The sequence below is a fragment of the Pogona vitticeps genome, chromosome 2 (genome assembly GCF_051106095.1).
Source record: "Pogona vitticeps strain Pit_001003342236 chromosome 2, PviZW2.1, whole genome shotgun sequence".
In the NCBI taxonomy this organism is placed as follows: domain Eukaryota; kingdom Metazoa; phylum Chordata; class Lepidosauria; order Squamata; family Agamidae; genus Pogona; species Pogona vitticeps.
Genome location: NC_135784.1, coordinates 25,045,776 through 25,059,878, shown reverse-complemented (window position 1 = coordinate 25,059,878; position 14,103 = coordinate 25,045,776). Strand labels below are relative to the sequence as shown.

At 45.5% G+C, this 14,103-nt stretch overlaps 1 protein-coding gene across 1 annotated transcript in view; it reads left to right on the top strand.

The window, feature by feature from the left end:
• The window catches only part of LOC140704051 (uncharacterized), a 28,414-nt gene that overhangs the window by 2,327 nt on the left and 11,984 nt on the right, over positions 1 to 14,103 (top strand). The window contains 3 exon segments of the mRNA XM_078386835.1: positions 916 to 3,019; positions 11,933 to 12,006; positions 12,536 to 12,628. Of these exon segments, the coding sequence (XP_078242961.1) occupies positions 916 to 3,019; positions 11,933 to 12,006; positions 12,536 to 12,628 (2,271 nt within the window).

Sequence of the window (14,103 nt, the reverse complement as noted above, 5' to 3'; positions counted from 1 at the left end):
ATTCTTTTGTGATTAAGGTGACGGTCCCTAGGGAATTCTGCTGGCTCCATATTGGCAACTGGCAAGTGCCAGCTTGTCTTGCAGAGCACTCTTCTTTTGTTAGTTTTTTTTTAAAAAAAGAAAGTTGCTGTTGTTCTTCCTGAGAGTATTAGTGCCCTCTATAGTGCTTAATTAGCTCTATAGAGGGCACTAATACTCTATGTATTCATCTATGAGATGGCTGGACAGTGTATTTTATGCTGCTATATATTTTCAGTTGGACAGTGTCACTGAAGTTACCAACATGAATTTAACCCAACTCCGGGAGGCAGTGGAAGACAGGAGGGCCTGGCGTGCTCTGGTCCATGGGGTCACAAAGAGTCGGACACGACTAAACAACAACAACATAGAGCCTAATAGGCAGAGAAATAACAACTCCCATGCCCAGGAGGACCTGGCCTCTACTAGTTTGTCATGCGACAGCAACAGTGCTTGACTGAAGAGCAAAATGATCAGAGCACAGTGGCATTGGTGGCAAATGACCCCCAAGCCCTTCCTGGGTGGGGGGCAGAATCCAGAGGTCTGCAGATCTATGTTTGTGGTCTCTAGCTCCCAGAATTCTGGCTGAGGAATCAGTGTCGCATTCTGGGGGTTGCAGCCCCAAAGCACAAAGGAGCACAGTCTTCTCCGCAGCGTCCTCACAGCATTTTGGTTGACTTTTTATATCAAAAATCCTTGTACTGTTTTGTAAGAGGTAAGCTAGAAATTTCTTAGGAATTTTCCCAGCTAGTCCAATAAGGAAAATAAGGTCACAGAATTTATTCTTCCCTTTATTTCAGGATCTTCATTATTAAATGCCCCTTTCATGCTACTTAGGGTCCTTCTATTTGACCATCGCAATTTAATATTTTCTGTTCTTTCCTTCTTTTGCAATAGATAACTGCTGGAAAACAAAAATGTGCAACAAGGGTGGGAAATGTTTTACACGCAGTGTGGGTCTGGACAGACACCAGAAAACCCATGCAGAAGAACTCTGTGATAGAGAGAAACCCTACAAATGCACCATGTGTGGGGCACAGTTTGCTCAAAAGGTCGCGTTTACACTTCACAAGAGGAACCACATTAGAAGTAAACCCTTTAAATGTGAAATGTCTCGCCAGTGTGAGCCACTTACAGGCCACCAGAAAGTCCAAGGAGAAACAAAGCGGTACAGATGCCAAGAGTGTGGGAAATGTTTTGGTCACCTTTCAAACGTTATGAGGCATCAGGCGGTCCATACAGGAGAGAAACCATACAAATGTGAGGAGTGTGGAAAATGCTTTTCTCAGAATTCAAACCTTGTGACTCATCAGGCAGTCCACACAGGAGAGAAACCATACAAATGTGACGAGTGTGGGAAGTGCTTTTCTCAGAATTCACATCTGGTGACGCATCAGGCAGTCCATACAAAACAGAAACCTTATGAATGTGAGGAGTGCGGAAAGTGCTTTGCTTATAAATCTGACCTTGTGAAGCACCAGAGAGTACATACAGGTGAGAAACCATACAAATGCCAGGAATGCGGGAAATCATTTGCTCAGAATTCCCATCTTGTGACTCATCAGGTGGTTCACACAGGAGAGAAACCGTACAGATGTCAGGAGTGTGGAAAGTGTTTTGCTCACAGTTCACACCTTATGAGCCATGAAAAAGTCCACACAGGAGAAAAAACATACAAATGCCAGGAATGTGGGAAATGTTTTGCCTCCAGTTCAATTCTTGTAAAACACCAGAGGGTCCACACAGGGGAGAAACCATACAGATGCCAAGAATGTGGAAAATCTTTTGCTTACAAGGCAGATCTCGTGAAACACCAGAGGGTGCACACAAGAGAGAAGCCATATAAATGCCAAGAGTGTGGAAAATCTTTTGCTCAGATTTCAAACCTCGTTGTGCATGAGAGAGTCCATACAGGGGAGAAGCCATTTAAATGCCAGGAGTGTGGGAAATGCTTTGCCTCCAGTTCAGTCCTTCTGAGCCACCAGAGAGTCCACACAGGAGAGAAACCGTTCAAATGTGAGGAGTGTGGTAATTGTTTTGCTTGGAGAGTCAATCTTCTCAAGCATCAAAAGGTTCACAGAGGAGAGGCTCCGTACAAATGCCAGGAGTGTGGAAAATGTTTTGCTTACAATTCAGACCTTGTGAGCCACCTGAGAGTCCACACGCGAGAGAGACCAAACAGATGCCAGGAGTGTGGAAAATGTTTTCCTCGCAAGGCAGAACTTGTGAACCATGAGAAGGTCCACAGAGGAGACAAACCATTCAAATGCCAAGAGTGTGAGAAATGTTTTCTGAAGAAATCACAGCTTGTGAAGCATAAGGCAGTCCACACAGGAGAGAAGCTGTATCAATGCCAGGAGTGCAGGTTATGTTTTTCTTCTGGCTCTGTTCTTGTGAGACATCAGGCAATCCATACAGGCGAGAAACCATACACATGTGAGAATTGTGGGAAATGTTTTGCTCAAATTTCAAATCTCAACAAACATGAAAGAATCCACACAGGAGAGAAACCATACAAATGCCAGGAGTGTGAGAAGTGTTTTGCTTCCAGTTCCATTCTTGTAAATCACCAGATTGTCCATACAGGGGAGCGGCCATACAAATGCCAGGAATGTGACAAATGTTTTGCTCGCAATTCACAGCTCTTGACCCACCAGAGAGTCCACACAGGCGAGAAACCTTACAGATGCCAGGAGTGTGGGAAATGTTTTGCTTCCAGTTCAGTTCTTGTAATCCATCAGCGAATCCACACAGGCGAGAAACCCTACAAATGCCAAGACTGTGATAAATGTTTTGCTCAGAAGTCACAGCTTGCAAGGCATGAGAGACTGCACACAGGGGAGAAACCATATAAGTGTGATGAGTGTGGAAAATCTTTTGCTCAGAATTCGCACCTTCTGAAGCACCAGGTGTTCCACACAAGAAGATCTGTGGAAATGCCAGGAGTGTGGGAAATGGTTTGTTTCCAATTCCTTCCTTGTCAAGCACCAGAGTCCATGTAGCCAGGAAACCATATACAGTGGTGTCTCGCTTGTTGAGGATAATCCATTCTGTTCAAATCTCTGTTAAGTGAAATCCTCGTCAAGTGAAATGAAAAAGCCCATTGAAATGCATTAAAACTGCTCAATGCGTTCCAATGGGCGAAATACCTCAGCGTCCAGCGAAGATCCTCCATAGGGTGGCCATTTTCTGGTGCCTGTAATGTGATGAATCCAACCTAAGCACAGCGGGGAGCCATTTTAAACAGCGGGTGGCCATTTTGAAACCCGACGATCAGCTGTTTTCTGATCCTCACTGTGAAGCGATTTTTCTCATTTAAAACATTGTTTTGCAATCGTAAAAACTTCATCGTTAAGCAATTTCCTCATCTAACGAGGTAATCGTCAAGCGGGGCACCACTGTAAATAACAGGAGAGTGGGAAATGTTTTGCTAGGATTTCAAACTGTACGATGTATCAAGATGTCCAGACAGAGGAATAAATGTGAAAACGCCAATGGCATGGTATATACAGTATTTTACTTCAAACCTGTAAAACACCAGAGAGTTCTCATAGTGAACAGTCCATTCAGGTGCCAGATATGCTTTGCTTGGAGAGGTAACTAGGGAGCCCAAACTGAAGGAGAAGTCTCTGGAGAGCAAGAGAAAGTTTTGGAGTTCTATATTTAGGTAGTATTTGCATATCCCCACTGGACATAAGCCCTATATGTGTTCCATGTGTGTAATACATTTTAGTCATTTCACGTATCTTATGAGAAACCAGACAACGCATACTGCCAGACAATATCCCTGTTAATGAACCCTATGGAAAATACTTGATTTTATAATGCACCACGTACATGTGGTGGTGGGGGGAACTCCTCATGAGCTTGAGAGATGGGTGAGAATCACCCATAGTTCTCAACAAGCCTACAGAACTCCTTGAGCTTGAAATAAAATCCAAATTCCATATCATTTTGCTGCAAACATGATGTCAGCCTCTGCAGAGAGTGGTTTATTGTTGTTGGTTTTAATGTATGCACGTTGTTTAAAAGGCTTTAACATGCTGAATTGTTTTGTATTGATTTTATTGTTGTGGTCTTCCCCGAAATCTTAGTATGCAAGGCAAAATAGAAACATACAAATGAAGAAGTGTTGGGTAGTATGGAGAGGCAGGTGCGATCAATCTGTCCCAACCTTTAGGTGGCCTAATAAGGTGGCCTCCTATAGCAGCGGAAGGATGAATCGGGATGTGACAAGTGGCCATCAGAGACTGAAGACCCCCGAGGTTTGGGATTCTGAGGGGCCCTCAAAACTGGACATTTGGTGCCTGGCTGGCTTGTGGCAGAGGCCATGCCAACCGATTTGTGAGGGTACTGCTATTCTGCACAGAGCTCTCCTTTTCTGTCCCTGCAGGTCCCAGCATGGCGGGCTGCAGTAGGAATGAGGGCAGATACCGGGCGCAAAAATGGCTGGCCATAAGGATCAATGGGAAAGGGAATGTAAAGTACTATTTCAAAGTAGGACTAGCAAGGTCATTTGTCGTAGCGGGCACACCCTCACAAAGGAAACCTGTTGGGGAAGATTGGTGCGTGGTGGTACAAATTGTGCTCCTTCACAACCTACCCTATAGGGTACCCACATTTTCCTTGGTTCTTTCGACTCAAATCAGAAGTGGAAGGAAGAATGCTTGAGCCCAGCGAGGATGTCCACCTTTTCATTAGGGTCTTGCTATGGTGCTAGACGTGGGGGCGCTGTGGGCTAAACCGCAGAAGCTTGTGCTGCAGGGTCAGAAGACCAAGCAGTCGTAAGATCGAATCCACACAACGGAGTGAGCGTCCGTCGCTTGTCCCAGCTCCCGCCAACCTAGCGATTCGAAAGCATGCAAATGCAAGAAGATAAATAGGGACCACCTCGGTGGGAAGGTAACAATGTTCTGTGTCTAAGTCGCACTGGCCATGTGACCACAGAAGATTGTCTTCGGACAAAACGCTGGCTCTACGGCTTGGAAACGGGGATGAGCACCGCCCCCTAGAGTCGAACACGACTGGACAAAAATTGTCAAGGGGAACCTTTACCTTTATGGTGCTCAAGGAATCCTGTGGCATGAATGTTCCTTGCCTGTTATCCATAGTGGACTGGATGGGAGCCCTTAAAGAGCAACCTGGCTTTTTATATTCTTGAGAGCTTAATTGTCTGGAAAGACTGTTTGTCTCCCTGTTTTGTCTTTTGAAGGGAGAACACCAACCTCCGTATATCTGTTTTCTGAGCAGTTCCTGGTGCTTCTGAACAGAGGGCTCCTAACGGCAAAACATGTTGGGTGGTCATTTGGCTGTTTGTTGCCATCTTAAAGTAGATGTTTTTCTGGCATGTGGGGAAGCAGTAGTGGGGAAAGACGAGAGACTGCAAAAGGATTATGTTTATGCCTCCTGTGAAAAATCATGAATGAGGCTTTCACCAAGCGATCAGCCTGCGTCCTCTGGAAGCAGAGCAGGTCTACTGAACAGAAACTTGCTCTGCTGGACAGATTAACCTTGAAATCGGGCAAATATTATTCAGAACTCTTTCTGCTCTGGCAAAGGTTCCCCCATGGAGGTTTCTCCTGCTCCTTGTGCAGCTTGGTTCTGGAAGAGACCGCTTCTCGGTGAAGGATATTACTGTTCTTTGAATGGCTTCTCCTTCCCTGCTCTGGTTTTAATTTTTATACAGTATTGGTTTTTTATCTGTCCCATGTGACTTCAAGTGGCTACAAAATAAAATAGCAATTGTTCAAAGAGACTGTTGTGACTTATTTTAGGGAAATCTCTACTTTAACAGAGGCCAGTTTTGTTTATTATGAACAAATGAGGAGTATCTGAATAGGTTCAGTACATAAGGCTATTATTTAAAATGAAGGAGGTTTTGATGTTTATGTATTTGTTTTAAAGTGAGAAGTCTTTCCTATTTTCTTTTGTATGAACAAAAAATTTTTTTAAATTAAATTTATACCCCGTCCCTCTAGACATGGTCTAGAGGGGTGGGGTACTTTTTAAAAATGGGAACTTTTAAAAAAAGGTGTTTAGATCAATACTTGCATTAAAGTTTAATTTCAGCTCTCATAATTATCCTTATGCTTCCATTTCCCCATATTAACTCACGAGGCATTTAGAGATGCTGTCACCATTTACATACAACAGCCCTGTGAAGAAAGTGGCTTGTAGTGACGTAAAATTTGAACTCAAGACCTCAGTTCTTGAAGAGCAATGCTTCAGGCACTATGTACTGTACTGTCACGTCTGTAGGCGGGGCTGGCCCAGAGACATACCTGAGTGTAGAAGCAGGGAAGTGTCTTCTTGCCCATCACCTGCAGCTTCATCCTTTCAACTGGAGATGCTCTTATTTTGCTTCTGCATGTCAAGTGGGAGGCGTCTTCTTTAGTCGTGGCTTGTAACCCCGCCGCCCCATCCGATTTGAGCTGCAAACTCCTCGGGGCAGGGACCTGCCATCCTCCTGTTCCTGGTCAAACCCACTAAACCAACAACGGTACCTGGGGGTAACTGCTTCTTCCAGAAAAAAAAAGCGTGCAACGTGCCTATTTTTGCCAGCAAACCCCCCCCCCCGGCAGCACCCGCCCTTTCCCCGCATCCATAGGCTCGGGCAGTCGATGGGATGAGTTCAGGTCTTTCTCTTGCCAGGCGCCTGGCTTGGCTTCAGTCACATGATGGGAAGTAGAAAACCAGCAGGTTTAGACGAGCAGGGGAGGGGGGGATATAAAAAGGTAAGGGGCGCAGCTTTAATGGGGTCACGTCCACAAAGGGGACCTGATGAGCTGGGTTTCTGGAAACCGTGTGAAAGAGGTAAGAGAGGCAGACAGGATTGGGTGGGGTGGGGGAATCCTGGCGCAAGCATAGAAGTGGGGAAGCAAGATGAGGAAGGCGGTGGGGTGGGGGAGGCTGGGGAGAGATTTGGGGGCAGGGGGGAGCAATGGAGGGGAGCACTCTGGCGGGGTGTGTGTGTGTGCGAGGAGGAAGAGAAGAAGGATGTGTGTGTGTGAAAAAGCCTTGCCTTCCCACGGCTGTCTACCATGCACAAGTCTGCATCTGGGAAAGGCATCGACATCTAATGAGCACGGGTTATGCCTTGGGGTGAGTGCACACGTACCATGAAAAAAACAGTGTTGCAAACTGCTTTCCATCATCACCTTGTCCACGGCACCTTCTCCCCCTCCCCTCCGTGCATGGCAACCAAGCAGAAATAGGAGCCGGGCTCACGAGGATGGACTCTATATTTCCTCTCTTTTGCCAGTTTCCCTGAAATTTTTAATTTGGTGGCTGAAACCAGAGGGAAAGACCTAAGGCCAGTTGTTAAGATAGGCTCGTGATGGAACAGTTAGTGACGACTTGAAGCAGTAATGCTAGGAGCTTGGGTGCAGAAAAATCATCCTACCTAAGACATTAGGAGGAAATTGTCCTCCTAGTGGATGATTTCGGTAATGCGGGAGACTATGGGAGAGAGAAGGCTCCTCCCTCCGGTGGGAGAAAACGAAAGGAAGAGACAAAATGGCGGCAGGAGGTCCACCCGGGGCGGCTCCACGTGGAGTCCTGAACGCAAACATACAGAGAGGAGGCAGAGGGAGTGCGTTCAATCCTGGAGGGTTGAGATGGATCCTACCCCCTGTGACGGTGGATGCGAGGATCCTAGAGGACCGGGCCGGATGGCGTGGGAGTTGCAACAAAAAGGACGTGTGCTTCGGGTGTGGCCGAGAAGGACATCCTCCACAAGAATGCCCAGACATGGACTTTTTGTGGGTCAGACAGCAAGCAGGAACCATGCAGGTCCTAGCAGGATGGGAGGTAGAGGCACTTGTTAATGGAGAAACCAAAAAGGCTTTCATAGACACTGCTTGTGGGAAGACTGTGGTCCGAGACTTAAAAGCCATACGCTCCGGAGAGAATTTAGAGGTCAAGTCTATACATGGAGATTTAAAATCCTATGAGACCGCGTGGGTTGATATAGAAGTTTTGGGAGAACGAAGAAGGCTAGAAGTGGGGATAGTTCCAAGTTTAACTAAAGAGATGTTGCTGGGTCGAGACTGGATAGGGGCCTATAAGGTGGTACGTTTAAGTGAAAGTTTACAAGGGCAATGTGAGGGAGATGCACAAAAATTAGATTTGGGAGAAGAAACTTCATGGGAGCAAACTCAGCTGTGGCGAGAAGATGATTCCTCAAGAGAGAAGGCTCCTTGGAAGAAGGTGGTGCATCCAGACCCTGTCCTTACTGGGGAGACACATCGCGCAGGAGATTGGGCTCGTCACCCCTGTTGTGGGACCATTTGCCACGTGAGGAGCAACCCATTGCGAAGACCGACCGACCGGGAGAGATTTGGGGCAGCGTCTCTTTGAGAGAAAGTTTGATGTGGACAGGACTACCTACAACCTGGCCTGATTCCCAGTTAGTTAATGGTCCCGTTGGACCTACCAAAGTTGTTGTGCACACCTTCCCTCCTGAAGTTTGTAAACGTTCTGTTAAAGATGCTCCGTCTCCTGTGGTGAATTGTGTTAACAAAGAGGAACAGCTTAAGTTAGAATCAGAACCCAATCACAATGGGACCCAACGTGGGGCTGTTCCTATCACAACGACCACAGAAAGAATGTGGTTACAGAACACAATGGAGAGACAGAAGTTAATGGAAATGCTGGCTGAACAGTATATAATACTGTTGGGACAAGTGCTAAAGAAAGAGGAGGAGAGCAGGAATAGAAAAACGCTGGAGCTGGTGGGCATCACTAGATATTCATAGATATCGGGACCAGCGCCTATTCGTATCCAGAAAATGGGACCTGAGGATGACTCAGAAACATATTTACATACCTGTGAAAGAGTGGCCACGGCAGCAGGGTGCCCAAAGGAACAGTGGACTCCATCCAGACCCTGTCCCTACTGGGGAGACACATCGTAAAGGGGATTGGGCTCGTCACCCCTGTTGTGGGACCATTTGCGATGTGAGGAGCAACCCATTGTGAAGACCGACCGACCGGGCGAGATTTGGGGCAGCGTCTCTTTGAAAGAAAGTTTGGTGTGGACAGGACTACCTACAACCTGGACTGATTTCCAGTTAGTTAATAGTCCCATTGGATCTACCAAAGTTGTTGTGCACCCCTCCCCTCCTGAAGTTAGTAAAGGTTCTGTTAAAGATACTCCGTCTCCTGTGGTGAATCATGTTAAAGAAGAGGAACAGCTTAAGTTAGAACCAGAACCCAATCACAAATTGTAAAAGTTGTAAGGGAAAGGTAAAGGTTCCCCTTGACATTTAGTCCAGTCGTGTCCGACTAGGGCGTGGTGCTCATCCCCGTTTCCAAGTCATAGAGCCAGCGTTTGTCCTAAAAATTACAGTTTCTGTGGTCATGTGGCCAGCGCGACTAGACATAGAATGCCATTACCTTCCCATTGAGGTGGTAACTACTCGCATTTTTACATGCTTTCCAACTTCTAGGTTGGCAGGAGCTGGGACAAGCGACGGGAGGTCACTCCGTCATGTGGATTCGATCTTATGACTCCTGGTCTTCTGACCTTGCAGCACAGCGGCTTCTGCGGTTTAACCCGCAGCGCCACCACGTCTCTAACAAAAGAAGTAGCCTTTTGTTTTTGATCATGGGGCATTCTTGGCAAAGATACTGGAGTGGAATTGCCGGTTCCTACCCCATACCTAAAAATCAAGTCAGGAAAACTGAAAAGCATAAAATATTTTTTTCAAACAGACAAACACAGAAACATACAATATTAATGGGAAAAATCCTTTTTGTGTAAAGTTACGCTACAGTAAACTGGATTTGGAAAAGGAAATATTTAATTTAAATTAATCAAAAGCTTTTCACCCCCCAGCTCCAGGTTTCAAGGCTCCTTAGGGCTCCTTCTTGCCCTGGGGAAGTCTTCGGGAAGCTTGTGCTAAAAAATCACTGCCAGACTGCTGTTGATTTTTGTACTGCAGCAGCAAACTGGTGGCACTTTTTAGCTATTAATGGCTCCAGGCCAAAAGGGAACCCTAGGGAGAGTCAGAACACGAAAGGGAGAGGGATAGGAAGCTGTCAGTTCAGTATACAGTATTCAGTATATCACCATAACTTTACACAACAGGATTTTACTGTTCCAGGTAAACAAACAAAAAGGAATATTGGGCAAAATTCTTACTGAAGGGAACCCCACCAGAGACAGTACCATCCTGGCTGGACCCATACATAAAAAGAGCAATAAGATATTAACTGGAACTATATGTGGAAAATATTTTCACAGCGGCTCAGTGCTTCAGCCTAAAGCAGTGTTCCCCACCTTTTCCGAACTGCGAACTGGTTGGGGGGGCAGCATCTGTGTGCGGGGACGGGACACCCCCTGTGCACATGGGTGGGTGTGGGGCACTCGTGGGCGGGCGGGACGTGCTCGCACAAATGTGTGGATGGTCATGGCATGCTTACAGATGAGTGGAGCGCGTGCACGCGCAGGGGAGCATGTGGGTGGGCAGGCCGTGTGTGCATGTGGGCTTGCGTGCGGGGGGTCTGTCTTCGTAGCCTGGTCCTGCGAAGGCCACAGATTGGCACCAGGCCATGGAACAGGTGTTGGGGACCCCTGCCCTAAAGTATGCAAGCAGAGCGTCATTCCGATCAAGGAGAAAGGACAGCCTTCTAGTCTGTCTTCCACTCTCTACCTCTGATTCCAAAGTCCTAATAGATTTGGAAAAGGAAATATTTAATTTAAATTAATCAAAAGCTTCTTTTCACCCCCCAAGGTAATCCTTGGATATGTTGGCGTTAGCCATTCTTAATGATGAAAAGAATTACCCCCCCCTCTCCTTACTTAGAGGCCATCCAGTCAGGATATTTCAGCAGTAGCACAAGACAGGGTGCTGTTTGGTGCTGACGTTGTGCCTAGAGCGGGGTGCCACAAAGACCAACATCTTACCACTCCGCCGATTTTCCAGTGGGCATGAAAAATTATTTAATGAAATGGTATTGCCGATTAGAGCTGCTAGCCACCTGTTCCCAGAGAGCTGACAGATATTCTGCGTTCCTGGTTTAGGAGAGGACGTTGTGGGAAGAGACTGTTAGCCCACAACGTGTTCTAGGTTCATTCATATTATCGTCTGTTAGAAAAGATCTCTGATTTGAACCAGAGACTCCTTGTGATTATGGCCTAAGTCCAAAGGTCAATCCCAAATACAATAAACAAACTGAATCAATGGAATTCATATTACCGTTCGCTCCACAATTTCCCGTTGATTCCGTGGGTCTAATGAAAGATATAAAAGGTAAACTGGCTGGATATGTATGTATGTATGTAGGTAGGTAGGTAGGTAGGTAGGTAGGTAGGTAGGTAGGTAGGTAGGTAGGTAGTTAATTTATATGCCGCTCACAATACCCAAAGGTCTCTGGGTGGGTTACAACAATTTAAGTGCAATTAAAACAATTAAAATACAATTAAAAATACAATGCTCTAAAAATTGCCATCAGGACCCACAGTTGATATTACTTAAATTAAAAACCTTCTGGAACCTGGCGCCGAAACATCATCAATGTCAGCAGCAGATGAATCTCACTCAGGATGGCAGTCCATAATCTGGGGGCAGCTGCTGAAAAGGCCCTTTGAGAGTTCAATTCTCCACTGTGCTTCCTTGACGGGCTGGACTCCCTGGTCCCTAGGGACCCTTTCTTCACTGCAGTTCTAAGATGATGATGATAATTGTGATGATTAGAAAGGTGGCTGGGAGTAATAATTGGATACAGACCGTCCTATGAATGAACTTGTAGATGAAGTCTGCATTAAAGGCATCCATAATAATTTTTTCAGCCTCATTAGCGCACACGTCGCTATTTCAAATTATAAAACCTACCTGATTCTTTTTCTCTCGTTTTTTTTTCATATTGTTGAGTAGGATTTTTAGTCAAAAAGCGTGACTTGATATCCTCCCTTAACTGCAACTCGTATTTTCCGGATCAGCTCATTTTGGAGAAAAATGGAAAATACATCACAACACACTACAGGTGAGGAAAGAAAGACATAAGAATTACATAACTGCACTAAACCTTCAGGTTTAGATGGTTAGGATATTAATTTAATTTTAATGTAATTGTCTTCATTTAGGAGAGGAGATTATGTCACTTTTTTTAAATTATTTTTTTGCTCTCTGATGATTATTAATACATTTAGCCACAAATTTTGTTGTTGTGTTATATTATATCCTGGCTGTTTGTGCACTGCCCAGAGAGTGCTTGTGCACTGTGGGACAGTATAAAAATAAAATTAATTTAAATTAAAACAAAACTCTGGACCAGAAGTGACAAAAGTGTGGCTAGCCCAACACAACAGGACAGTTGTGAGTCTGTGGTCATTCTCACCAGTAGTCAGCCACTATCATCAGTAACAAGGAAGGCTGAGTGGAGTTGCAGTCTAACAATGTCTTGGAGGATCAACTCTTCTCCACCATTGCACTAGAAATCCATTAATAATTACATGCGCTTGGGGGGGGTCATTCTGTCCTGCTTAACTCCATTTCCTTTTCCTTCTGGTCAGGGTTGCTTGATGTAATGGTCAAACTAGAGGAAGAGGAGAAGCCATGTGGCTTGGATGAGAGTAGATGGAAGACCACCTCAAGGACTTGCTCAGGTGAAAGATGGGCTACTGAGGGCTTCTACTTGTGACTGGATCTTTGCATAGCAAAAATGTTAATATGAATTTGTTGCATAGTATCTACACTGTTGTTACATGCACAGTATCTCCTCCCCCACCCCCCACCGCCACTTAGATGTGCTGCTTAAGCTGGTGAGGTGTTTGAGATGTCAGGGAAGCTGAGAGCAATCCCAGCTGGAGACTAGACTCGTCTGAGTCTAGACTTCTCTCAGGGTCACCTAAGGCAAAATGGTCAGTAAGCCAAGACGTCTCTTTGTTCATTAATTGTTGGTCACATCAGCAGAAAAGAATTGATATTCTTGGTAGTTATGGGAATAGAGGAATTTTAGAAGTGCAGGTACTGGACAGTAGCAGTCATGGAAGGTAACACTGGTGGAAGATGGTGCATAGATAATGACTAGAGATGGGGGTACAGTGGTGCCTCGCTTAACGGCGATAATCCGTGCTAGGAAAATCGCCGTTAAGCGATAACATCGTAAAGCAAAAATAAAAAGCCCATTGTAACGCATTGAAAACCTTTCAATGGGCTTGAAACTCACCATCCAGCGAAGATCCTCCATACGGCGGCCATTTTCGCTGCCTGTATAGCGAGGAATCCGTCCCTAAACACAGAGGGGAGCCATTTTATTTACCTGGTGGCCATTTTGAAACCGCCGATCAGCTGTTGAAAAATCATCGTTTTGCGAAGAATCGGTTCCCGAAGCACAGAACTGATCATCGCAAAGTGAAATCCCCCCATTTAGACCATCGTTTTGTGATCGCAAAAAGATCATCGTAAAGTGGATTTGTCATAATGCAGAGCAATCGTAAAGCGAGGTACCACTGTATTTGTATTCTTTTAGGAATATGAATACCCCATGCACAGGTGGACATAACAAGGGCCCAGCCTCCTGGGGGTGGACCATTTACTCACCTTCTGCTGTTGCCATGGGCTCTGCACTCCCTTTGTTATGTCCACCTGTATGGGGATATTTGTATTCGTAAAAGAATACCCTCATCTCTAGTAATGACATTTAAGCTACTTCTTACTAGTGCTGTGTGAAAGGCAGCTAGGGTAAACCCTGAAGTATAAATATCTTACATTCAGGGTTCCCTGCAAGGTGTGTGGCTATGCAAGCGTGCATTACTCCACCCCCTCCATGCAGGGCTCCTCCTCCTTTGTGTACCTACAGCGATTTTTTTCCAGGCCCTTTGGTTCTGATCATGATGGATCACTGAGGGAACTCCACATGGATGGTGGAGTGGCATGCATGAGGGGGGAAGCTGAAAATTAGACGGAACGTTGCTTATACTAAAAAAACACACACCTTTTGATTAGACAATTGAAAGTGAAATAATAAATTTCCATCGTATTCCTGATCAGTATGTCTAGATGTGAAAACTAGACAGTGATGAAATATAACCAAAAAGCCCCACATTTCACTCAAAATGTGTGGGAGGAGAATTCTACA